This window comes from Poromitra crassiceps, assembly GCF_964638095.1.
Source record: "Poromitra crassiceps genome assembly, chromosome: 11".
NCBI lineage: Eukaryota > Metazoa > Chordata > Actinopteri > Beryciformes > Melamphaidae > Poromitra > Poromitra crassiceps.
The window spans coordinates 3,522,140-3,549,088 of NC_139643.1; the positions used below are offsets into that span (position 1 = coordinate 3,522,140).

General features: G+C 45.5%; 1 protein-coding gene across 1 annotated transcript in view; it reads left to right on the plus strand.

The window, feature by feature from the left end:
• The window catches only part of cct3 (chaperonin containing TCP1, subunit 3 (gamma)), a 29,160-nt gene extending 14,009 nt beyond the window's left edge, over nucleotides 1-15,151 (plus strand). The window contains exons 7-14 of the mRNA XM_083645761.1: nucleotides 519-705; nucleotides 1,829-1,978; nucleotides 5,476-5,608; nucleotides 7,660-7,741; nucleotides 8,747-8,927; nucleotides 12,393-12,638; nucleotides 14,340-14,471; nucleotides 14,879-15,151. Of these exons, the coding sequence (XP_083501887.1) occupies nucleotides 519-705; nucleotides 1,829-1,978; nucleotides 5,476-5,608; nucleotides 7,660-7,741; nucleotides 8,747-8,927; nucleotides 12,393-12,638; nucleotides 14,340-14,471; nucleotides 14,879-14,971 (1,204 nt within the window). The 3' untranslated portion in view covers nucleotides 14,972-15,151. The remainder of the gene's footprint in view (nucleotides 1-518; nucleotides 706-1,828; nucleotides 1,979-5,475; nucleotides 5,609-7,659; nucleotides 7,742-8,746; nucleotides 8,928-12,392; nucleotides 12,639-14,339; nucleotides 14,472-14,878) is intronic.
• Nucleotides 15,152-26,949: the final 11,798 nt, after the last annotated feature.

The following is a 26,949-nucleotide window of genomic DNA, read 5'->3' on the forward strand; positions in this document are numbered from 1 at the left end:
TGGATAGATAGATACAGACAGAGAGATAGATAGATAGATACAGACAGATAGATACAGACAGAGAGATAGATAGATAGAGACAGACAGATAGATAGATACAGACAGATAGATAGATAGATGGATAGATAGATACAGACAGAGAGATAGATAGATAGATACAGAGAGATAGATAGATACAGACAGAGAAATAGATAGATAGATAGATAGATAGATAGATAGATAGATACAGACAGATAGATAGATACAGAGAGATAGATACAGACAGAGAGATAGATAGATACAGACAGATAGATAGATAGATAGATAGATAGATAGATAGATAGATAGATAGATAGATAGATAGATAGACAGATAGATAGATACAGACGGATAGATAGATGGTCTCGCTTGCCAGACTCTCTCCCTAAGTCTGGCAAGAGAGACTACATAGATGGAAAAATTATGGAAGATTCTGCAATATTCCATGTTTTACAGTTGATTCGAATTTTCTTACTAAATTCCATGACTCCTCCCCCTAGCACCCCCGTGGACACAGCTGACCGCTCCATGATGGTGCAGATCTTGCACTCGGCCATCAACACCAAGGCTCTGAGCCGTTGGTCGGAGCTCGCCTGCGGCATCGCCCTGGATGCTGTGAAGACCGTGGAACTGGAGGAGAACGGCCGCAAGGAGATTAACATCAAGTTGTATGCCAAGGTGGAGAAGGTACGCCCTCTACTAGGGCTGTGAATCTTCACTGGCCTCACGATTCGATTCGATTACAATTCATCTGTCAATGATTCGATTCGATTAAACGATGCATCACGATGCATCGCGATGCATCTTAAATCGATGCATCACTCTTTCCGCAATACATGATTTATTTTTTCTCACTTTCTTTTTTCTCACTGTGTGGCTACTTTTAAAATAAAAGTGCATTTGGAATTGCATTGTATTATGATCCATAATTAAAATAAACAACTGCATGTACTTACATTCTATTTTATTTGATTATAATTTTTTTTTTTTTTTTTTAATACGGTAATCGATTTTTGATATTTGTTAATCGATGCAGAATCGTGCACGTCTTATAATCGATTATTTTTGACACCCCTACCCTCTACTGTCAGCACGTCTCCACTTCCTGTCCTGAAGAAGAATGAAATTAACGAGTCAAAACAGCTTCGAGAGTCGCCAGCGTCTCACGAGCTGCGCAATGAGGAACTAGGACTTAGGAGATATTTTCTTTAGCTGTGCAGGCTAACAAATGGTTAGAGAAGTATAATGGTATAAAAAATCGAGGGGGAAAAAAATCTAATTTTATTTTTAGGCCAAATCGAACAGCCCTAAAAACATACTGGGATCACTTTACCTTACATTTAGTTAAGAAACAAATAATGGAGGCCCCATGGCATACACCTTCCTCCAGCAGGTTCTGCAGGTGGCAACCTCGTCTTTCTGTCCTTCAGCCCGTAATGTAATGTAATGTAATGTAATGTAATGTTTCCACACATCTGATTCAGCCATGTTGACAACGATTGACTGGAAAGACATGCGCTCGGCTCCCCCTTGTGGCAAATGGAAATTCCAAATAAAACAGGAAAAATCAATCAGACTGTGACTTGTTAGTGAGCCATTAGACAGCTTTTTCAAGTCACTCGTGACTTAGGACAATATTCTCCTGACGATATTTACAATATTTATTATATGATTAATGGAAATTCACCGTGATACAATGATCTTGAGTGTTTATGATGGTGTGTGGATGTGTTGTGTGTGTGTGGATGTGTTGTGTGTGTGTGTTGTGTGTGTGGATGTGTTGTGTGTGTGTGTGTGTGTGTGTGTGTAGGTGCCGGGCGGGATCATCGAGGACTCGTGTGTGTTGCGTGGAGTGATGGTGAACAAAGACGTCACTCACCCCAGGATGAGACGCCTGATCAAAGAGCCGCGCATCCTCCTGCTAGACTGCTCCTTGGAGTACAAGAAGGGCGAGAGCCAGGTACACACACACACACACTCACTCACTCACTCACTCACACACACACACACACACACACTCTCACACTCACACTCACACACACACACACACACTCTCACACTCACTCACTCACTCACATACACATCGTCCTGCTAGACTGCTCCCTGCAGTAGAAGAATTAGCACTCTTTTGTGTCTCATTAAATCAGTTGTACACACAGGACTGTATCTGTGTGTGGACATGTTGCTACATTGTGTTTGCAAAATACCACGAAATGCGTTATCAACTGTTTTTGCTAGCAATGGCTAGCCTGGCTAGAGCTAACCCTAACCACGGTTATATAACATATCCATGTGTTATACATATACATGTATTATACATGAGATTGGACTTGAATTATATGGTTGTACTATGGGTGGACAGATGATAGATAGATAATGATTGATAGACAGATAGTAATGTGTTAGTTAGGTTATAGGTAGATGTATTATATTATAGTATTATATTCCAGCCTTGTGTAATGGCTAATGGGGATCCTAATAAACTAAACTAAACTAAACCCTGGCTGGTTTCCCGACTGTTTAAATAGAACACCGACCAGGGATTCAGTTAGTCGGGAATTGCCGTTATTTGTTGCCGTGGGCCGGCAAATTAAAAGGTTGCTGGCTCAGATCTTATTGTGTAGATATATTTGGTGAGAGTGATTTTGTCCATATCGCTCATGGTAAATGGTAAATGGCCTGCATGTACAGTATATAGCGCTTTTATCCAAAGCGCTTTACAATCAGTAGATACATTCACCGATTCATACACCGATGACGGCAGGCTACCACGCAGGGTGCTGTCACACCATCGGGAACAATTTGGGGGTTCGGTATCTTGCCCAAGGTCACTTAGACATGCAGACTGGAGGAGGCGGGAATCGACCCACCGACCTCTTTTATCCAAAGCGATTAGTGGACGATCCGCTCTTCCTCCTGAGCTAGAGCCGCCCCACTGCCCCCCACTAAGCTCAGCCTTACAACTGAACATTTAGCCCACTTTGTAGAAAATACCAAGATATAATTATGCCTCCGCCGGCGATAGCCAGGCCGGAGGCATTATGGATCCGGGTTGTCCGTCCGTACGTACGTACGTACGTCCGTACGGCTGTCTGTCCGTCCGTACGATGTTTGTTAACGCGATATCTGAGGAACGCCTGGACGGAATTTCATCAAATTTGCCTCAAACATCGACTTAGACTCAAGGATGATCTGATTAGATTTTGGTGGTCAAAGGTCAAAGGTCAAGGTCACTGTGACCTCTCGAACGCCATTTTCAAGCTTGTTAACGCGATATCTGAGGAACGCCTGGACGGAATTTCATCAAATTTGCCTCAAACATCGACTTTGACTCAAGGATGATCTGATTAGATTTTGGTGGTCAAAGATCAAAGGTCAAGGTCACTGTGACCTCTCGAACGCCATTTTCAAGCTTGTTAACGCAATATCTGAGGAACGTCTGGATGGAATTTCATCAAATTTGCCTCAAACATCGACTTAGACTCAAGGATGATCTGATTAGATTTTGGTGGTCAAAGGTCAAAGGTCAAGGTCACTGTGACCTCTCGAACGCCATTTTCAAGCTTGTTAACGCGATATCTCAGGAATGCCTTGACGGAATTTAATCAAACTTGTCTCAAACATCGACTTGGACTCAAGGATGAACTGATTAGATTTTGGTGGTCAAAGTTCAAGGTCACTGTGACCTCTCACACACCCAATTTCCAAGCTCGGTAACGCAACATCACAGGAGCGCCTTGACGGAATCTCTTCCAATTTGCCTCAAATGGCGATTTGGACTCCAGAATGAACTAATGGCGGAGGCATAAGTCCGCGTTGCGGTCGTTCTAGTTTATATCATGTATCGCCAATACAGATTTTTGGTCCATATCACCCAGCCCTACTCAAGCTCTTTGTCGTCACCTGGGGGTAATGCAGGGGTTCCCAACCTTTTTTGGTTCGTGACTCTACTTTGATGTCACACAAATCTAGGGACCCGAGACCCTAAGGTTGGGAAGCACATGTGTTGGAGCAGGGGTATTCAATTAGAATTCAGAGAGGTCCAGTTCGAGAAAATGTCCTCAAGCAAAGGTCCGCAACATCATAATGTCTAACCTGCGTTATGATTCAGTGCCATAGAAGTATCCTAATAGTTGTATCAATGTCTTTATGTAGTCAGCAACAAAGAACAACTAATTAATTTCAACAATGTTTATTTTCAGTTTTCACGTTTAACTGTAGGGATTTTAAAATACTCAAATAATAGGCTAAATAATTCTTATTTTCAAGTAAAATAAGGGCTACATTTAAAAAAAACACATAGCAGAAAGCTTTTGAAAATGTGCATCTTAAAATAAAGTGCTTAAGAAAAATGAAATAAAAGTAGCAGCTTGAGTTTCCCTTTTTCTGGTTTTTTCAGTCTTATCTCAAAATATTTGAACAATTGAACAGCTTACTCCTCTTCTGTTCTGAGAGTAAATGACTAGCTGACTAAGAAGTCATACTTTTGCAGCCTGGGGACAGTAGTAGTTGTACTGGGAGGGAGGGAGACCAGCCAGCCACAGAGACAGAGGCAGAGACACAGACACACACACACACACGGATCGAGCGGATATGTTTTCTCAAATGATTCAGTGCTTCGTTTGGTAGTGGCGTTTCACAGTGCCGCTTTTAATAAGTGCAACGGTCTCGCAGCAGATCGGACAAACAGGCTTTGAACTGCCCGTGGGGAGGATAAACATGTACAAATCTGTCCATTCTTCATTAAAAACTCGGTTCTCTGTGTCCGCTTTTCTCTTTTTAGAGCACGCCATACTTCTCACCTATGTGTCTCGGGTTTTTCCTCCCCCGTGTGTGTGTATCGCTGCTCACTGACACCAGCTGTGACAAGCAGAGCGGGCCCGCATGAGGAATTTTGGAATGGCTGGAATCAGAGCCGTGTAGATAGAAAATTTCATTGGCCGAGTAGCGTCACGTGGGACTCCAAACCAGTACCGTAAATGCTAGAATAGCCAGAAAAGCTGCGCCATTTAAAAATACAAAACACTGCAACATTGAAGAAACATGTCAATATAATAACAGCTTATAGGTCTGGATCCACATAGGACGGCGTCTCGGTCCGGATTGGGACCGCGGTCCGCCTATTAGTGACCCCTGTGTTAGACTATTAAGTGAAAAAGAAGAAGAAAATCCGCACACTGATTTGCAGCTCCCAGAGTATTTTAATGACTTAAAAACAACATTTCGACCAACAGGTCTTCATCAGGCAACTTCAAGAGTATTAAGTGACCATGTTAGTTTTTCAATGATTGTAATCTGTTATATTTTAAAGTTAGAATGCCATACACTCATTACTCACTCACTTTTTCATGGATACACAGAGACTTCACAAAATGTTTGGTCATGGAAATTTGGTTTAGTCATGAAAAAGGTCATGGGAATCCACTGGTCAAAATGTGTATGAACCTGTGTGCACAGACAGACATAGAGATCAGCAAGGAGGAGGACTTTTCCAGGATCCTGCAGATGGAGGAGGAGTACATCCAGCAGATCTGTGAAGACATCATCAGACTGAAGCCTGACCTGTTGTTCACCGAGAAGGGCATCTCAGGTGAGAGAGACACACACTGACAGAAAGAGAGACGTGCTGTTCAGTGAGCAGGGCTCACTATCTTCAATAAGACTGTTGTTGACAATCTGGCTAACGTTATGCTGTCTGTTAGCCAGACATAGCAGCTATTTGAATACACGGCTATGGTTTCAACAGTCTTTGCTTCCTTTATCAAACTAATAGCAGCTAACGTTCGCTGGATACTCAACAACCCCCTGTGTCTAACGTTGGTAGTGATTTTCACAATTCAGAACAATGTCTGCGGCACTGATGTCACACTGTGGGATATACTACTGAAGGATTTCCACCACATCAGCATTAGCCTGCCGTGTTTCCCCTACCATTCTACAGGCCTGGCGGGCCCGCTAGGCCAACAGCGCCCCCGCCAGGCCAGAAGATGAAATGCTTTTTTTTTTTTTTTTTTTTTCTCGATTTTTTTTCCTGCTCTCCCCAAAATCTCAATAAACTTTTATGGCATATAATTACAATAAAACAATATTGGTGTTGACAGTGTTGACAGTAATAGAAGATGCAAAAATAATTCAAAACAATAAGCATCTTGCTTTTAGGAGCATTGCACCAGCGTGCGGCGGGCGCTGTTCCAAAACGTGCGTCGTTGCCTGGGAAACGCACATCCCATAATACAACTGTTCGCATCACATCCCATAATGGTATGATGATACTTGGGATGCCATTGCAAACATAGATGCGAACATGTTAGCCAAAAGTTTAGCATCGCCAGCAAGGGCCCCCACCGTTGCGGTCGGGGTACGTTTCGAAATCCCTCCAGGCCTGAAAATGTTTCTAGGGGAAACACTGGCCTGATATTCAGACTACATGAATGAATGAATGAAACCTTTATTGCCCCTCAGGGAATTTGTTATGCACAGGGAGAGCCCAAAAACAACACAGGCACACATACAGCACAACATATAAAAATAAAAATATAAGCATAACATACATACATCATAAAAAAGCATAAAATTGCATGATCAATAAGGCACAAGGTGCAAATTCAAAGTGCTAAGAAATCAAGCTATGGGCTAAAGCTTGTTGAGCAGCTGAATGCTGCGTGGGACGAAGGATGTGATGCCTCGTTTAGTTTTCATCCTGGGCATACAGTACCTTCGCCCTGAAGGCAAGAGTGCATACTCAGACCATAGGGGGTGCAGTGGATCACCTATGATCTTTTCCGCCAATTTCCTGGTGTTCTGATCTGACATGTTGGTAATATTGCACAATGGAGACAGAGATGTAGCCGCACACACTATAGTCAAAGTGCCAATATTTTATTGAGGACACAGAGAATAGGAAACCAACGTTTCTTCAGGGTATACAGAACACATTACAAGTCACACCTATATGGTGCCTGAGAATCATGCAGCCAATCACATGAGGCTAGAAGAGCATGGGTTCTAATGAGACCTGTCCCTGTGCTGCGGGGCAATCAGGATCAGGTGCCATCTCACATTCCTAGACAATTAGGGAGGGGTTATACTTCATTAAATAGCCTTTATGCAATTGTGAGAGGATCTGGAATACTAATTCCTTGTCCAAAGGACAAATAATATAAGCTACTACATTTATAGGCTAGCAAATACATATATAATGAAACCACAACAATAAAGAACATGAATCGAATACAATACCAAGTACAAAAAATTCATTACAATCAAGAAAAAGAAAAAGAAATGTGCATAAGTTGCATGTCCTGAGTTTTACCCTGAGTCCCCCTAGTGTTTAGAATTGAGTTTGAAGTGGGTAGGTAAGCCACCTATAAATGAGAAGGGGGAAGAAAGGGTAATGAGGTTAAAAAAGTCCATTTACAAAAATAGTATTGAAAAAAAAATATATATATACACAGCTTATGTTTTTACAAAAAACGTTTCAGGTCAAAGTCTACATTGAGGCCCAAAGGAGTTAATGTTTTTAGGGACTGATCAGTCGACCTGATCAGCTGCACTGAGTCCAAATATATGAAAGAACTAATGGATCAAATTCTATCCCCCCTCTCTCTCTCTCTCTCTCTCTCTCTCTGTCTCCCTCTCCAGACTTGGCTCAGCACTATCTGGTGAAGGCAAACATCACCGCCATCCGTCGTGTCAGGAAGACCGACAACAACCGCATCGCCAGGTGACACAGACACACAGCATACCTACCTGCCAACAATGGTGCTGTGGAAAAAGAGGGATATTTTCTGGGGTATCGGTGAATGGCCTACCCTCAAGGTCCCCCCCACCCCATATTCAATATCACAACTATTTAATATTTAAAGCCCCATTCAGTAAGTTTTCCAAGTTTTGCTATTGGAGAAACTGCGCCTTCTGGGTGCAATAGTATCAATAACGATATCGCCATTCAAAGTCAACAAAACACAGCGCCAGAAAGCTCTATGTACATGTTGTGACATCGGGTACTCACCACGTGATGAAAAAATAATCCATAGTTCCGTGAAACATCATTTTCGTAGCAAATCCGAATCGAGTTACTTCCTTGTTTTCATGAAGACAGCGCTTCCGCTGTACAGCGCATGCGCGTATCCTTTTTTTTTATTTTTTTATTGCCACGGGACGTGGCAGACAACCTGCTTAGGCTTACGCTGAGGAAGGTCTTTGACTGAAACGTTCGTTGCTGCTGCCCAGGTACAGAAGGAAATAAATCAACAAAAAGACATTTGGAGTGCTGGCTTTTCTCTTGTTCATATCTCGTGCTTGCCTTGCACCCAGTGAGTTTTTAAATATTTTCGAGTGTGCTTGCAACCTGACTTTCTACTTTAGACAACCTGCTTAGTCCCAGGGCTGGCCAATGGAGGGCGGTGTGGGATAAATAAAGTCGAGAGTCTCCCTATTACAAGTCAATCTACCATGTCCTAAGACTAAAAAGCTCTTATATTACAGTAAAAAATGTCAAAAATCTTACTGATTGGGGCTTTAATATTAATATCACAACTATAGTGACCAAAATGATCACGGTTACCACAGATACACGCACAGTTTTCTGTTCGATGAAACATGAAGTAATTTCTAACTTGTGTGGCCCTCTGTTGGTGATCAGGGGGAATGACCTCAACAGTAAAGTCTCATTTTCATCTCAATCTTGTCTTTCTCTCCCTCTGTATCTGTCTGTCCCGTGTCTCAGGGCGTGTGGGGCTCGTATCGTCAGCAGGACCGACGAGCTGCGTGAGGAGGACATGGGGACGGGGGCGGGGCTGTTTGAGGTGAAGAAGATCGGGGACGAATACTTTGCCTTCGTCACCGAGTGCAAAGACCCCAAAGCCTGCACCATCCTGCTGAGAGGAGCCAGCAAGGAGATCCTGGCTGTGAGAGCAACAAACTACAACTCACCATTACTCTCGTCATTTTCTCCATGAATCCATTAGTCCTTTGTTCTAATATAGACGCTTTTAACTTGACAACATCGACATTCTAAACTGGCCCCCAGCTTACTTCCTGTTGCAGTGTTTGCTAATACAATAGCGGACAGGAAATAAGCGAGGTTTCAAATTAAGCAATAAGCCCCAAGAGGCCGTGGCTCACAGGGATGTTTTTGCTGCGTGCCGTGTAGGGATGTTCATTTTGAAAAATTTCCATAATCGAAAATCGGGGAAAATTAACGATCGATTATCGATCATATTAACACGTTCACTGCCAATGGCGAGTTGACTCGTCAAAAAAAATCCAACGGTTCACTGCCAACGACGAGTTGAGTCGTCAAAAAAATCGATTTTTTTTTTTTGACGGTGGGATGTGCATCTAACCCTTTTACATCTCTTATATAAGTATTGGATGTGTACAACGTGTACAACCCATTCCACCGACCCACTAAGTGGCGACAGTGCTTTCCTGACTAGAGGAAGGCAAGCAAAAAGCAGTGTGACGAAGCCATTCTCATGAAAATGGATTGGCGAAAACGCTTTTGTTTTCGCGCTGATTGCTGGCAGTGCGGGATTGCAAATTTGCATAATAGATTACGGGTGGAACACACTTTGAAACACGCAGCATAAATATGACCAGAATCGCAAAAGCTTCATCAAAGCTCTCAACCAAAACTCCAAGAAGCGAGCGAGTCCATCCAGACTTCCTCAAAGAGCGGCCGCGCAGACAGGCACAGCCGCACAGCAGCTGCAAAGCAGTGAGACTGGTGACAAGCTTGTGACACGGCCGCTGCAGCCAAGAAGAACGCCCACGGAGGGAGGAGTTGGAAGCAGAGGGGGTTTCCTGCTGTTATGGAGGAAATTACTGTTCAAAACTATTGTTTAGATGTCTGACGTCTTACTGATGCCAAAAATGAATGGTTAAAGTGACTGTTCTATCGAATTTCACAAAAAGCCGTTTATCTCAGAATAATTTTTCTGACGCTGAAACCATGCTGTATTCAACTGCTAATGCTTACATAACTAACTCTTTTAGACAGAGAAAGCACACATTCTATTAGTTCTTTTGAGATATTGTGTGTTCACAAAATCTTAGCAGAAAAGAATCCTCGGGTCTTGAAAGATGAGCCAGAATCCTCAAAAAAACCCTCTGGCAGAACCTACCTACAGTAAAAAAAAACGGCTGGCAGTGAATGTGTTAATAATAATATTTTATATATATATATATATATTTTTTTTTACAAAATGAATGCCTATGGCAGAAAATACGAAAGACAACGTGTTCTCCTCAATTAACTCTTTATTTCAATGTGTCTCCTCTCCAACACTGCTGTCCCCGGCGCATGCCGGTGTGATTTCCCCATGTTTAAAACAGTTTTGTTGGCACAAAGGCCCGTGCCCAGCCAGAAAACTAGAGACTATATGAAGCTCCACCTCACGTTAGTCGGCTGTGCAATGGAGTGGGGCGAGGAGGAACGAATTCCACCCAAACCTAGTCCGCCAAAAAAAAAAAAAAAAAATCGATAACTGATGAACATCCCTAGTGCCGTGGAGACCTAGCCATTGTAAAATCACTATCAACCACAACCTCACACAATTCCGTGAACACATTCTATAAAATGTGTTTTAAAATGTACCACTTGTTCCTTCAGAAGTTTTAGTTGTCATAGACTGTGCTGCATAGATAGACAATTGCTCTATTGCTGACAAAAATGTGTTATTGTAACTTAAGTCGCTTTGGACGACGTAATGTAAGACGAATGTTGATCACTTTTCCCCCAAAGCCCAAGGTGACGTCGTCAAATGTCTTCTTTTGTCCTGACCAACAGTTCACGACCCACAAATAATCAGTTTACTGTCATAGAAGACTATAAAGAAAGCAGAAAATATTCACATTTTATTTATTTCTGTATGTTTTCAAATTTTATTTTCCTGTGCCAACAGGTTAAGACAGATAATTTCACCAAAATTCAGTGTTAACTCATTGAGTGCCAGCCATTTCTGGAAAACGGATGCTCCCAATGCCAGCCCTTTCAGAGCGTTTTCAGTGATTTCTCAAGACCCACAGAATATTGTGTGATATTACTATGTAAACACCGAACACGCCCAAAGAACGATGAGACTCTCTTGTATCATCACCAAAAAAAAGTTTATTGATATCATTTTCCGTTCTTTAGTTATCAGCAGTATTACAGAGGTTGGTTTCACCAGAAACAGATGTTTCAAACTAGAACCTGAGATAATGAGCCTTTTGTGAAATGAAGCATTTCAAGCACATCACTGACTCTGAAGCTAATATTTTCTGTTGTAGTGACGTGGTGTAGTTGTGTGGTGCCCTGCGTGCCCCACCACCCTCAACTGCAAACTCCTCCGTGGGAGTGTCTCTGGTGGCTCTGCTCGAATCTCTGCTACCTGCGTCAGGCGACGAATCTCTGCATGCTGGAACTCACCCCCACACTAACACACAGCCTGCATGCCGGAGCTGGGAGAAACTCATCCCCACACTAACACACAGCCTAACACGCACCAGCGTCTATTTTCGGAGCGCTCCGCCGTTTTTGTGCGCCGGCTCCCAGCGCGACACAGAAAAGCCAAACCATTCTCAGCAGTCCCCGCTGAGAATGGTTTGGCTTTTCGGTGTCGGGTGCTCCTTTTCTGGCGGCTAATCGTGTGGAGAAACTATCGCAGCAGAGACAGAGGGGCTCAGTTGTGGGGGCGGATTGGCTGCTGTTCGCAGCTAACGTTAGCTCCAGCCAGAGCAATCTATAAGGCTCTGGCTCCAGCATGCATCGGTTTCCGTTTCATCATTCCGCTTCTTGTGCTCTTTTTCCTCACCTTTCTCTAATCTGGAGAGCACTGTCGCCACCTAATGGGTCCGTAAAATAGCTTCTACACCTTCAACATCCCCCATATTTTTACAGGAGATGCATCAGGCTTTGATCCACGTCCCACCGTCAAAAAACGCAATTGACGACTTTAGTCGTCATTGGCACTCTACGTTACTATTTGAATTGACGTCTTTAGACGTCATTGGCACTCAATGAGTTAAAAATGTTTAAAAAAATATATTTCTTTTCTAAATAGACAGATCAGGCTATTTTCAATGGTTTTAAATGGAAAAAACGAAATAAATGAAAGAAAAATCTGTTTTCGTTTTTCCGTTTTAACCGTTAAAACGAAAAAACATTTGGTGCTAAATTCATGGCGGGCCACTTAAAAACGGGCAGCGGGCTGCAGTTGGCCTGCAGGCCGTAGTTTGGCCCCTGCCTTAGATTGTCTAGTTTAATCTGATGATGAGATCATGGCTGTGAGATTATCAGTAATGCTCTCGCTAAAATCACCATTCTGCTCTCCCCCGTCTGTCCCCCTCTCTGCCCCCCCTTTCTCTCTCTCCCCCCCTCTCTCTCCCAGGAGGTGGAGAGGAACCTCCAGGATGCCATGCAGGTGTGTCGTAATGTGTTGCTGGAGCCGCGTCTCCTCCCAGGAGGCGGGGCTGTGGAGATGGCGGTGTCGAAGCGTCTGGTGGAGCGCGCGCGGAGCATGACGGATGTGGGGGCGTTGCCGTACCGCGCTGCCGCACTGGCGCTCGAGGTCATCCCACGCACGCTCATCCAGAACTGTGGAGCCTCCACCATCCGTGTGCTCACAGCACTGCGGGTAAGAAGAGGGTCCTTAAAAAGTCTAAAATTCAATCATCTGAATTGTAGCCTTTGAAATGTCTTGAATAGGATTTTAACAGGTCTTAATCGATTGCATTATGAATAGAGATTTATTGGACCGATAAAGTATCGGCTTATATGGCCATTTTGCGTTATTATTTATTATTCCGATAATGGCCTTTTTCCGATAAATTAACAGCCGATAATCAGGCTTTGTTTTTGCCTCGGAAGCGGAGCTATTGTTGTCGCACACTCGCGACTGTGACTGCAGCGCTGCCTGGCCAAACATGGCTGCAGCCAGTATGTGACTGTTTTCACATTAACATAACACTATTGCAATTCACAAGCCCGCACGGGTTCCGAGAGGAGGGGAAACGTCTGAGCCGGCATTATGTTAAACCAAACCTGACGAGGATGCTGCAGATTTCTTCGTTGTTTACGTTAGCTGTCGTCGTTAACGAGTGTTGGCTCACGTAGCGCGGCCTACACTTCAGGCTCCCCCGCTTGACAGACAAACCGCTTGTTGTGATCAAACAGTCCCGTAAAAGCATTTCATACTCACACAGCTGGCGTAAACATATAGAAACTAATGGAAACCCCTTTATCCGAAATGAAACGTCCAGGGATTGTGTCTTTAACTCCAAAAAAAACAACCTGCTAACGTTAAGCTAACCGCGCTAGCTGGGAGTCCCACTATAGACCAAAGGGACTTTGTAGTTGAGCTAGCTAATGCAGCTGCCTGACATGGGGCCCGCTCGCAAGGAAAACAAACGCGCACATTTCATAAAAAGCATCAGTCAACATCACATACTATAGTGTCTTTTCTTTAATCTGGTGGCAGGATTTTTCAGTAAAAAGTGAAACGACACAGATGGTTTATAGTGCCTGCCCCATTCACTGGACCCAGGCTACCATTCACTGAGAACTGGCACCAATGCAAAATTCGAACGATCAGTAACATGACAGTAAGAGTCTAAATGACTGTCAATACAAAAATAAAGGCTTTTATAGAACCGAAGGCCAATGACTGCTTAGTCTGCAGATAAAATGACAGTTTTATCTGCAGACTAAGCAGTCATTGGCTTTCGGTTCTATACAAGCCTTTATTTTTGTATTGACTATAATTGAGTGATACACTTTATTAAAACAATCCTATATCAGAAGTGTTCTTTGATTTGTGTTGTTCACAGTGATGTCAGTTAGATTTGGTTAGGTCAGAGCTATGCTCACTACATCTGCCTTTTTTAACCCCAGGTGTGCATAAAATACAGGTTAAGAACTAAAAAATATATATATATATATTTTTAATTATAGTAATTAACGTTAGATCGTATCGGTTATCGGCCAGGAGAAGCAGATATTTATCGGTTATCGTATCGGTTGAAAATCGTGCATCCCAAATTATGAAGTTAACGTTACTTTTATAGTCTCGCTTTTAAATGTGGCTAATATGGCTAATCAACATTGACATTACTCTTAAAAGTGTCAAAATACACTTGAGGGGACTTTAAGCAGGCCTAATAATTAATAACAAACCGAACAATGAGTAATACAATTTATAAATAAGTCATTAAACATAAAGTAACTTTTTCACCTGTTTATAATGACTGATAATTATATTTTGTTTCAAGTCTCTTGCTCTGTGGAAGCTGCTTCTCACTGTGTATGTGTGTGCGTGTGCGCGCGTGTGTGTGTCCAGGCCAAACACACCCAGGAGAACAGTGTGAATTGGGGGGTGAACGGGGAGACAGGCATCCTGGCTGACATGGAGGATCTAAAGATCTGGGAGCCGCTGGCTGTTAAAGCCCAGACCTACAAGACTGCTGTGGAGGTGAGACGTCAGTCTGTCTTTCTGTATGTCTGCTGTGGAGGTATGACACGTGTGTGTGTGTGTGTGTGTGTGTGTGTGTGTGTGTGTGTGTGTGTGTGTGTGTGTGTGTGTGTGTGTGTGTGTGTGTGTGTGTGTGTGTGTGTGTGTGTGTGTGTGTGTCTGTCTGTCTGTCTGTCTGTCTGTCTGTCTGTCTGTCTGTCTGTCTGTCTGTCTGTCTGTCTGTCTGTCTGCCTGCCTGCCTGCCTGCCTATCTGCCTGCTGTGGAGGTGAGACGTCTGCCTGCTGTGGAATATGTGCCAAGATCTCGTCTTAGATTTTGGATGTTGTGATAACATGATACCTTCACTCTGTCAGATGGACATCTTGTTAGATTTTGATTAACATGATACCTTCCTTCCATCTGTCAGACGGCCATCTTGTTGCTGCGTATCGATGACATCGTTTCCGGCCACAAGAAGAAGGGGGATGAGCAAAGTGGAGGAGGACAAGGAGCAGAGTAGGAGAGGAGAGGAAGAAGACAAAACACTCCCACCGTCTGTGAAGAGGGTCACCCACAGCTCTCTCTCTCTCTGTCTGTCTCTCTTTATGTTTGTCTCTCTCTCTCTCTGTGTTCTTGGGAGTAGAGGTTGAGACTGGTCACTGAAACAAATTTAACGGTCAATAAAACACATGAAAAGTGAGACATTTCTTTTCATCATTTTCCTTCAGTTTTTCTTTGTTAAAATCAAAAGTCCGGGTTCAGGTCAAGCCTCTCTCTCTCTCTTCCTCCTGAGGCTTTAAGATGAAGCAAAATGGCCGCTTGAGCTTTCCAAAATGCTGCGTTCACGTCAGATTTAGCCGGTGTCAGATTTACTGTAAATAACCAGCTGCCGACTGAAAAACTGTTCACATCTGCCTCCTAGTGGTGATTATTAGGACTACGTGTGGGAATCGGCTCCAATATTTCCCCAGTCAAGATCAAATCCAGCCTCTCCTATTAGGCACTGTTACTCAGGGCTTAAAATTCAGCGCGAGATTGCGAGAATCGTGCATATTTTTGCCAATTCCTGCAGATCTGTAATTTATAATGCGGGAGACGTCCCGCAATTGTTTGCCCACCAATGTCTATAATGTTAAGCCGACAGCGCGGAACAAACGTTTGCTGAATACGGTCGACTGGTCACCATGTGGGTCACATCAAATGGCGGACTGTTAGCTCAACCTTACCTCAGGCAGCGGTGTAGCCTCCCCGCTCGGCAAGCAGCATATCTGTTGTGACCAAATATCGTGCATTCAAAGCACTTCATACTCCCAGAGCTGGCGTAATCCATATAAAAAAAAACACATGTTTTACCCGAAATGAAACGTCCAGGTTTTGTGTCGGTCAGTGGCTCTGAAAACAAACGTTACAGTGGCTAACCGGAGCTAACGTTAAATTTCGTGTGGGGTAAGTCCCTCTATAAACCATATGTGTCTTTTCACCTTTGAAAAACGCTTCCACTTGATTAAAGAAAACATGTAATATTTCTTTCTCTTAAAAAAAAAAAAAAAAAAAAAACCTAAGCTAAGCTTGTACCACTATTCCTTCAGAAGTTGTAGGTGTCATAGAATTGCATAGTTGATTGCTCTATTGCTGACAAAAATGTGTCATTGTAAGTCGCTTTGGATAAAAGCATCTGCCAAATGACGTAATGTAATGTAATGTTCTTTAATCAGGTGGAAACACACAGACCGACAGTCTTGTTACTTATCTAACTAGAAATCTCGGTGGGAGTTGAGTGAGTGTGTCTTTAGTGTATCTTGAGAACCGTTCATTCGATTGACTTCACACTTGGTAGGTGTGTTGCCGAGGCCCCGAAGATGTACAGTGTCGGACTTGGTGCAATTTGGACACGAAACATGTTAAGTACTGACCAACTTTGATGAAACAAGTGAACAGTGCTCTGTGCAGCAGCAAGGTGAAAGGGAACAGCGTTATTGAATTTTATTTTAGTAATTTCCAGGTCTGAAGAAAAGAGTAGGCTATGGAAAAAATATTTGTTTCCAAACTATTGCCCCTATTCTGTTTTGTATAAAATTCACAATTTCTGCATGCCCGTCCGCATGTCCTCAAGTGCCCACCGACCAGTAGCCGACCAAAGTGCTTTACAGGTAAAAACACAAATATAAAGGCAGGTATAAAAACAATACACTACGGAGCAAGGTACAATAAAGGGCAGCAGAACAAATAATAAAAAGATAAAAATAGAAAAGATAGACCAGAATAGCAGCTCAAAGCAAGTAATAAAATAGATAAAGTAATAAGATAAATAAAAAGGCGCAGAATAGCAGCTAACTCGAGTTGAAGGCCAGGGAGAAAAGGTGGGTCTTGAGCAGGGACTTGAAAGCCGCTCTGGGCTGATCGGATAGGAAGGGGCAGGGCGTTCCAGAGCCTGGGGGCAGCTGCTGCAAATGCTCGATCTCCTCTGGTCTTAAGTTTAGTCCTGGCTACCACCAGCAGCAACTGGTCGGCAGACCATAAGGCTCTGGATGGGGTGTGGTGGACCAGGAGCTCCGCGAGGTACGATGGAGCTAGCCCATTGAGAGCTTTAAAAACAATCAGCAACAGTTTAAAATCAGTGCGGTAACGGACGGGGAGCCAATGGAGAGAGACCAGGACAGGTGTGATGTGTTCATGCTTTTTAGGTTGTCAAAAGGGCCTTTCTGTGTGGAGTTTGCATGTTCTCCCTGTGCCCCCTGGGGGTTTCCTTCATATAGGAACCCCTCACCAAAACATGCAATATCCTGATGGTCGCTGAAGTGGTGCCTCCTCTGGTCATTAGGGGCGCCTGTTCGGAGGGAGGGGAACTTGTTGGAATAGCGTGAACCTCCCACGTGCTATGTCCTACCGGTGAAGCTTCCCCTGTCAGGTGAAAAGAAGCGTCTGGCTACTGCCCATGTCTCGGAGGAAGCATGAAGCCAGTTTCGGCTCTCCCCAGATCGGTAGAGGGTGGAGCAGCCAGCAACCAGGATAAACAAATTAAAATTGGCACTAATGGGGCATAAAAATCATGGGGGGAAAAAAATCACAATTTCTAAAAAATGTAGATGCTGCAAATGCTCGATCTCCTCTGGTCTTAAGTTTAGTCCTGGCTACCACCAGCAGCAACTGGTCGGCAGACCATAAGGCTCTGAATGGGGTGTGGTGGACCAGGAGCTCCGCGAGGTATGATGGAGCTATTCCATTAAGAGCTTTAAAAACAATCAGCAACAGTTTAAAATCAGTGCGGTAACGGACGGGGAGCCAATGGAGAGAGACCAGGACAGGTGTGATGTGTTCATGCTTTTTAGGTTGTCAAAAGGGCCTTTCTGTGTGGAGTTTGCATGTTCTCCCTGTGCCCCCTGGGGGTTTCCTTCATATAGGAACCCCTCACCAAAACATGCAATATCCTGGTTGCTAATGTGGTTCCTCCTCTGGTCGTTAGGGGCGCCTGTTCGGAGGGAGGGGAACTTGTTGGAATAGCGTGAACCTCCCACGTGCTATGTCCTACCGGTGAAGCTTCCCCTGTCAGGTGAAAAGAAGCGTCTGGCTACTGCCCATGTCTCGGAGGAAGCATGAAGACAGTTTCGGCTCTCCCCAGATCGGTAGAGGGTGGAGCAGCCAGCAACCAGGATAAACAAATTAAAATTGGCACTAATGGGGCATAAAAATCATGGGGGGGAAAAGTCACAATTTCTAAAAAATGTATTTATCATACAAGCGAGTGGCGCTTGGAGGGGGAAACAATATTCACGATTGTGCTCAAAGCAAGGCAAGAATTATGGCCTGTGACAGCACAGCTGCCTGCAAAACAGCCAGGTTTGGGGAGTAACAGATTAAATGTAACAGGATTATGTACTGGGATTACTTTAAAAAAAAGATACTGTAATCCCATACAGTTACAGCAAAAAAAGATGCAATAAAGATTACACATTTAGTCAAATTTGGGATTACTAGCAGGATTATTTTAAAATAAAAAACGCTGCATATTACATTGCCTCACACAACAACACTGGTTCAAACCGGTCCCACAGCAGTTTGTGAAATAATAAATAGCCTGTTGCAACAGCTGCTATTGTAATGTTTTACTGTGTATTATTATGAATGAGAAGCAGGCGACACTAGACTGGCTGAACCAACACAAAAGGTCTGAAATGAGGATTACAGAACAGGAAATTTGTTCAAAAGTAAGCTGGAGTAATTACATGACTTTAATATTGTGATACTTGGATTACCGATTACAAATTTTAACAGGTAAAGTAGGCTAATGGTTTTAGATTACATTTTTAAAGTAACTCAACCCTGAAAACAGCTCTGCCCCAAGCGCCTTATAGGATGAATCAAAATGATTGTAAATAGATTGGCTTTCTAGGTGTATAACTCACACCTGGAGTTTGTTTCAAACAGCAGCTAGTGAAACCATGTCCTCTTTGAACTCCACTCCTTCATGCTTTCAGGAAGGAGCTATTTCAAAATAAAAGCCTTGAATATGGCAACATGATAAATTTACGGTCTATGATATTTCTGAGTGTTTTTTTCCTGTAAAATAAAGGATGTGAAACCTCAACAGTGAGCTTAGCAAAGGATGAGAGGTGGTTTGGTGTCGATTAATCTCGAGATAGACTTTTGCAACGAAAATCTGTTGGCAGGCTCCGTCAAAAGGTAAGGTAGGTGTAAACTAGGCTACTAGTGCTAAGCTGTTTGTTAATGGGTCTGTTGCAAATGCACACTAGCATAATGCTAAGTGGCCAGCTATTTTGGTAATGTGTTAAATCGTAGCCTATGTTTAGAATAGCCACTGATATGCCTGTTGCAGTGTTGCTTGCTATGTGTGAAGGTAGCTTTATTCATGGTCGCCATACAGTTTATAAAGTTAATTCCTTTAACTTCTTTGGTACCTCATTAACCTCAAGTCACTCTTATGGCTCATTTCCACCACATATAACAGCACAGTACATCTCTAATCAACCTGGTCTTACTCGTCTACTTGATATAGACTCTGTTTCTATATCAAGTTTACTCGCCTCCACCCACACCTGGTCGTCATATAGCGACCGCATAATTATCTCTCTTCCGCCCATAACCGAAGTAGCCTATAACGTTAAAATTAAATCCATACACAGAACTTTTAATGGTTGGTTATGAAATACTGGTGCCTCTAAATGACCTACAGTGTACATTGGCAAATGTGACAATCGGTTAGGAGAATGGATATCACTTTGTTGTTACTCAAACTCACATGCATGTGCTGCACGGGGGACGGGAGTACGCTACGGGGAGAAGGGAAGCCAGCCCACTACCCCGGCGGCAATTCACCAGGCAAGACCACGGCTTCACTAAACCCCCGCCTCCGGTCTAGCGGAGCCGACGTAGCACACAACTACAAAACTCTCAAAACAATTAATCCAAAAAGGTTCATAGTGTCTATACTTTACTTAGATCGTTAGGTTTTCTTCTATATCAGACACAGGTTTTTGTTCCTACCTGACATGTTTAGACGGCAATACTTCCGTCTTCGTCTGATGAAGACGGAAGTATTGCCGTCGAAACATGTCAGGTAGGAACAAAAACCTGTGTCTGATATAGAAGAAAACCTAACGATCTCAAAACAATTGAACACCACCGTCATGTTAAAGCTGAGCAAGGAGATCAATTTGATTTCACCAGAGCCGAAGGCAGCAACACAAAAGACTGATGGAAATAACAGAAGAGAAGGTAAGCCCCACTAAACTGATATCCAGCATTGACAGTAGATACAGTAAACATGATTCTGCCTGACCAATCAGTCGTCTGCAGTGTTTTCACGTATGGTACTGGGTCCACAGCGCTGGAGCCTCAACAAAGCAGGGACCAAAACTAGCACGACTCAACCCGGGCTGTCCACGTTTTTGATCGGTGGAATGAGACAAAAACCGTATAGATTTGTTGGGGGCTGAGCCCACCCAAAGCTGTCATCCTAAAACCACCCCTGCTCAGGAGAATGGGTTTTAGAATATGTGCCAGCTAATAATAGGGTGTCTTGTGGTTGATGATTCATCTGTCTGAAAGTTGGGTCACAGCGACACGACAGCTGTGGAGCTCATCATGAACTTATGCAATCTATAAAAGACAACTGTAAACAGTGGGCGGGGTTTACTCGTTAACAGACTCCCCTGCTAATTCAAATGCTGTAATCTGACGTGACGATAACCAAATAAACATCTCTGTGTATTTGAGGCAGCAGTAGTCTGATTCACTTGTCTCGGAAAAACTCAGGTGCCCTTCTATAGGACTGGCCGGGACTGCCGAAGCCTGGTCGTACTTCGTGACGCGCTGGAGTGAGTACAAGGTAGGCACCAAGCTCGCCGGACACAGCGTGGTGACACAACTACTAGAGTGCTGCGAGGAAGATTTGAGGAAGGACCTCACCCGCACGGCGGGGAAGAGCCTCATAGACAGTGATGAAAAGAGCATCCTCGCTGCTATGAAAGCGCTCGCTGTCCGCACGGAAAACACCATGGTGGCTCGTGTGGCTCTGTCCAATATGTGCCAAGGACACGAGGAGCCCATCCCATCATTCCATGCCCGCATCAAGGGACAGGCAGACATTTGCAAATACAGTATGGAATGTACCAGAACGGGATGTGACCAAATCAATGACTTCACTGAGGAGATACTACGAGATGTGATTGCGCGCAGGATCGCAGACCAGGAGATACAGCTCGACCTGCTCGGTGAAAAGAATCAGGACATGCCACTGAAGGACATGATAGAGTACATTGAGGCCAAGGAGTCCGGCAAGCGCTCAGCGTCATGCCTGCTCGATCCACAGAGCACGGGTGCAATCAGCAGTTCATACCGACGGGGAAGACAGCAGGGCGTCCGCATCAGAGGAGGAGCCAGACCGGAAAGACCGAAGACCAAGCCCGATGAGATATGCGTCTACTGCGGCGAGGCAGGCCACGGTAGGGCTTCCCAGTGGCACACCAGACGCTCCGAATGCCCCGATACGGTAAGAGATGTCATAAGTGTGGCCGTCAAAATCACCTCGACAGGTTCTGCCTGGGCGGCCGGCCGGTCAAGCCCCCATCCGCGGAGGCTGATGAGGCGCATGATGAACAGGCGACGGCCTCCGTCGAGCTATGCACACTCACCGTGTCCAGCGCAGGCAACGAACTACGCACACTCCCCCTCGCTCACCACCTGACCTGTACGATGACATGTGCGACAAGTGGATGAGACGCGCATCCAGCCCTCAGCCGTACATCAACCTCACACTCACCAACGTGCGCGAGGACTACGAGGCGACCTCCTGAAGCGCACCCGCGCAGTGACTCTACCCGCCATGGCCGACACAGGGTGCCAGAGCTGCCTGATCGGTGTCAAGGTCGCCCAACAGATGGGCCTGCGCACAGAGGACCTCATACCCGTATCCATGACCATGAGGGCTGCAAACAACAAGGGGATCCGGATCCTCGGGGCCACGGTGGTCAGGTTCACCGGCATCAGCGACAACGCCCGGAGATTGGAGACACGCCAAATCGCGTACGTGACGGACACCTCAGACCGCATATTCCTCTCCCGCGCAGCCTGCGTGGACCTGGGCGTGATCTCGAGCAAGTTCCCTACGCTCGGGGAGGTGAACCTGGCGACCTCAGAGTCATGCGACTGCCCACGGCGCGCGGAGCCCCCGGCCATGCCAACCACACTTCCCATGCCGGCGACCGAGGCACACTAACTAACACTAAGAGGAACATCTAGTTTAATAATCAAAGATTAAACTAGATGTTCCTCTTAGTGTTACTATGTTAATTACTGTATGTTGGGTCTCATGGATTACTACTTTAATCTATTGTAAAAAAACAAAACACGCTTTTATTTTGAAGGCAAAATCACTCAACCGAAAGTGAAGTTGTAAGAAATTGTTGCTCATTTCACAGAGGCATTCTGCACGGAAGAACAACCAAAAACAACGAATGACAGCGTTTTCATGTGATGACTGACAGCTAGTTTGAGTGATGTCTGACAACTAGTCTGCAGGAGGATCGACAACGTTTTTGTGTGAGACGTGAGGCGTGATGCCTGACAGCTAGTTTGAGTGATGTCTGACAGCTAGTCTGCAGGAGGATCGACAACGTTTTTGTGTGAGACGTAAGTAGTGATGCCTGACAGCTAGTTTGAGTGATAAGTGAGGCAGGAGGAATGACAGCGTTTTCGTGTGAGGACTGAAGGTGTTTCAGAGCACACTCGACGGTTTACTATAGGAGACATGACAACTGACAACGCTTAGACTGAGGAACGATAGCCTATACTCTGAGTGACGAGGATGCCCTAAAATGGTTGCCGTACGGTAGGCACCACACGCCCGTCACTCATGGACCTCCCCGATGACAAGGCTGCTGCAGTGACTCACCTCCCGCCCAGCACACACGGCAATATCCTGGCCCTCATCCGGCAGGGCGACCCAGAGGTTGACGATGATGCTGAGGAGGATGACCTGGCCTGGTGCGCTGCGGGCCTCGAGTCATTGCGGTCCGTGACCTGGGATCGCATCAGGGAGGCCACCAGCAGCAACGACGATATGCGCGCGCTGGAGGAGATGGCGGCGGACGGCTTCCCCGACTCAAGGATGGGGATGCCGGGGGCCATTCGTGACTTTCACCAGTACCGCGAGTACATCACATCGACGGACGGAGTGGTCCTCTACAAGGACAGGGTCATCGTTCCACCCTCGCTCCGCGGTGAGGTGTTGGGCGCCCTACACGCCGCCCACCAGGGCGTTTCGATGATGACCGCTCGTGCTGAGTCCTCTGTGTTCTGGCCCGGCATGTCAGCCGACATCTCCGCCGCTCGGAACCACTGCGAGCACTGCCCCCGGATGGCGCCCTCTTAGCCCGGTGCACCGCCGACCCCCCCCATCCTGGGCCCTTTATCCCTTCCAGGCGGTGTGCTAGGACTTTTTCATGCACAGAGGTGTCCACTACCTCGTGACGGTGGACCGATACTCGAACTGGCCGATCATCTTGAGGACGACAGGCGGCGTGATCTATGATCCTCATAGATCATCTGCGTCGTGCCTTTGCGACGTACGGGACGCCTGAGGAGCTCACGTCGGACGGGGGACCGGAGTTCACCTCCGCCGAGACCAGGTCGTTCCTGCGCAGATCAAGCCAAGTCAAGTCAAGTCACTTTATTTGCCATTTACAGTAGGGACTGCATTGGAATTGGGGTGCTAGGAGCTTAAAAACATACATAACAAATCACAGGACAGCATATAAAAACATTTAGATACCGTGTAAAGAGAATAAAAGGAATAAAAAGGTTAAAATTTTAAAAAGATAAAAGGAGACAAGTGCATATTGGATAGAACCGAGTTCACCAGCTCAAGTTTTAAAGTGCAAGATAATTAAAGTGCACATGAATTAAGATAAAGTGCCTATGCATAGAGGCAACATTGCATGTACAGATGGGGCGTGCACCACCGCCTCTCGTCGGTGGCCTTCCCTCACAGCAACTGCCGCGCGGAGATTGGGGTGAAGACGATGAAGCGGCTCATTGCCGACAACACCGATCCGAAGGGTGAGCTGGACACTGATGCTGTACAGAGGGCGGTACTGCAGTACCATAACACGCTCGACCCTGACACGAAGATATCCCCGGCGATGTGTGTCTTTGGGCGCCCGATACGCGACTTCATCCCGATCGTCCCCGGGAAGTACAGGCCACACGAGACTTGGCGTGAGACGCTGATGGCGAGGGAGGAGGCCCTCCGTAAGCGCCACATCCGCACGGCTGAAGTCTGGGCGGAGCACACTCGGCACCTCCCGCCGCTCGTGGTGGGGGATTTGGTCCGCGTTCAGAACCAGACGGGGCACCACCCCAACAAATGGGACAGAACTAGTAGCGTCGTGGAGGTGCGCCAACACGACCAGTACGTAGTCAAGATCGACGGCTCGGGCAGAGTCACGCTCCGGAACAGGAGGTCCCTGCGCAAGTTCAGCCCGGTTCGCAACAACCAGCCGCTGCCCCGGTCGATCTGTGACGACCTGGCACTGCGCGTCACCATGCCGGCGCCTGCCGTGATGCAGCGACCACTGGACCTTGACCCCCCGCCCCCGACGCTGGCATCAGCGAGCCCTCCCCGGCATAGGCCTCTGCCCGCCCCTGCTACGCCACTGGCGTCATCGCCCGTCGCCCCTGAGGCCCCGTTGGCCCCTCCCCTGGCGGTGCCCGCCGGGCCCGCCACTCCCGGGGCCCCGGTAGCCTCTCCCCTGCCGGTGCAGCGTTCCACCAGGGCGGCCAGCATGCCTGCATGGCACGAGGATTATTCTATGGGTTAGCCCTGTGCGTCACTCCACACTCCACGCCCTCGTTCTTCGCTGTGGATTACTTTTTCTGTGGATTACTTTTTCCTGTGGACTATTTTTCTGTGGATTACTTTTTCTGTGGACTATCTTTCCTGTGGATTACTTTTGCTGTTTCTTTGCACTGTTCTGCTTGTTACTGTCACAGCCTTTACCTTTCCTGATGGGTCAGTTCTGATAAAGACTCGGGGGGAGATAGGGAACATTGTGTCCTGGTACAGTTGCACCACGGACTGTTTTGTTGTTACACTTCCTGTTCAGTTCCTGCTTAGAGATCCTGGCAACAACATGTCTGATTATTGCGTATCTTAATAAACAGGTGAAGCAAATAGAACTGCGTTCTTATTTAATTAAGAGGCCGATTTCGCAGCAAGAATATTTAATTGGTCGGCATTGTTTTCGTTATTGAAACAGACAAGATGCATGCATGCTCCTATAGCCTATCTATCTGCATTTGTAGACACTCATGAACCCATATTTTCTGGACATTGCCTTGATGACAAAACAACGTAGCGTTAGCTAAAAGTAATAAGTACGGCAGTGTCAGTGCAGACAGCGCACAACTTGAATCTCCAGCAATAGGATACGCACCGTAATCTCTCCCACTCCACACCTGGCACCTGCGGCAGCTCTCCTGCACTCGTTCTCGGCTCCCATGTGGCTTTATTTGTGGTAAGCATTTTGATTAATCTGCGCGAGCCATTGATTGATTGATTGATTCGCCCGACGCTAAATTGACAGCCTATGTCGGGTCTCTTTCGCTTTTGACGGCAGCAGGCACGCTTCCGTTTCTTTCCTGCCGTCTTGCTGGCCTCGACTGAAGTAGGCTACTTGTTGCAATGATCTCGATTAAAAAAAGGACTGGCCTTGCAAGGGATGTCTGTTTGTAGATGAGCACACAACCTACTTTGTTGCTGTGGAGATATTGGTACGCTTCGGAGCTTTTGAGATTGTTCATCGCGTTGCCGTCCATCGCCATTGATTCCTCAAAATACGCTATAATCCTGCCTGTAGTTACATTCGGCCATTTACACATATTATCTTCCCATGTGTCCACTGTCAACGGGTGTGGGATAGACACTCTTTCGTTAGACAGGAGACTCGGAGAATGATCCCAAGTTTGCATTTTTTCGGCGGTCGTTATGGCTACTACGCTAGTATGTTACGCTCCGCAAAGACCGGAAGAGACAGACATATCGCGGCCGAGTCCCGAAGCAAACCAGGGCCCCGTTCCAATACCCATACTTGTACTTCTTTCTTGTAGTATGTACTGCCGCTGCCCTCACAAAGTATGGATTGTAGTGTGCAGCATGCATGCAAAATGCATACTATTGGGACACACTACATCTGTCGTCACGTGAGCTTCCTGAACTCCGACCTCTTGCTCACTTCCGCCGACGTCCGCAGCGCCACATTTGAGTTTTTTTTTTATTTTTTTATTTTTTTTATTCAATAAACAAAGTCTGGCAGTAACAAACAGTACATTATACAAAAAATTCAGACTAAACATTTACAAAATTGGAACAGACAATCAAATAAACAAAATAAAATAAATAAAGCAAAAACATTAAGTCAGAGTTCTAAACAGGAATCAAGATATGCATGTTTTGGTACACACCATGCTTGACGTAACTCCAGTAGGTGGCGGTAATGCACAAAAAGTTGTTTGCCAACCGCCATAAAACATTAGAAGAAGAAGAAGAAGACATAACTTCCTGCTGCGCAAAGGATTGTGGGGAAGATTGGCTGGTGAAGCATGCATCGATGCATACTCCGAAATAGGAGCTGATGTAGTACAACATCCTGGTACTCTTGGCATACTGCATCTGACATACTATGTATTGGGACATACTAATTCTTTTTTTGCCTACTAAATAGTATGGAAGTATGGGTATTGGAACGGGGCCCAGAAGTGCCCAGGAAACTTGTCTATAGGGGCAAGGCACTCCCTAGAGGTAGGAGGTGTCGATTGAGGGGAGTTGTTTCATCTCCATTGTTACCCGATCTCCCACTGTAACCAGTCTTACGAGATCTCCCTCATTGAGGTCACTCACAACTGGCTGTGAGCTAGCTCCGTTGGAACTCTGTCTTTTGGCTAGCTATGCTACCCTAGAAATATCTATCTCTGAATCACAAA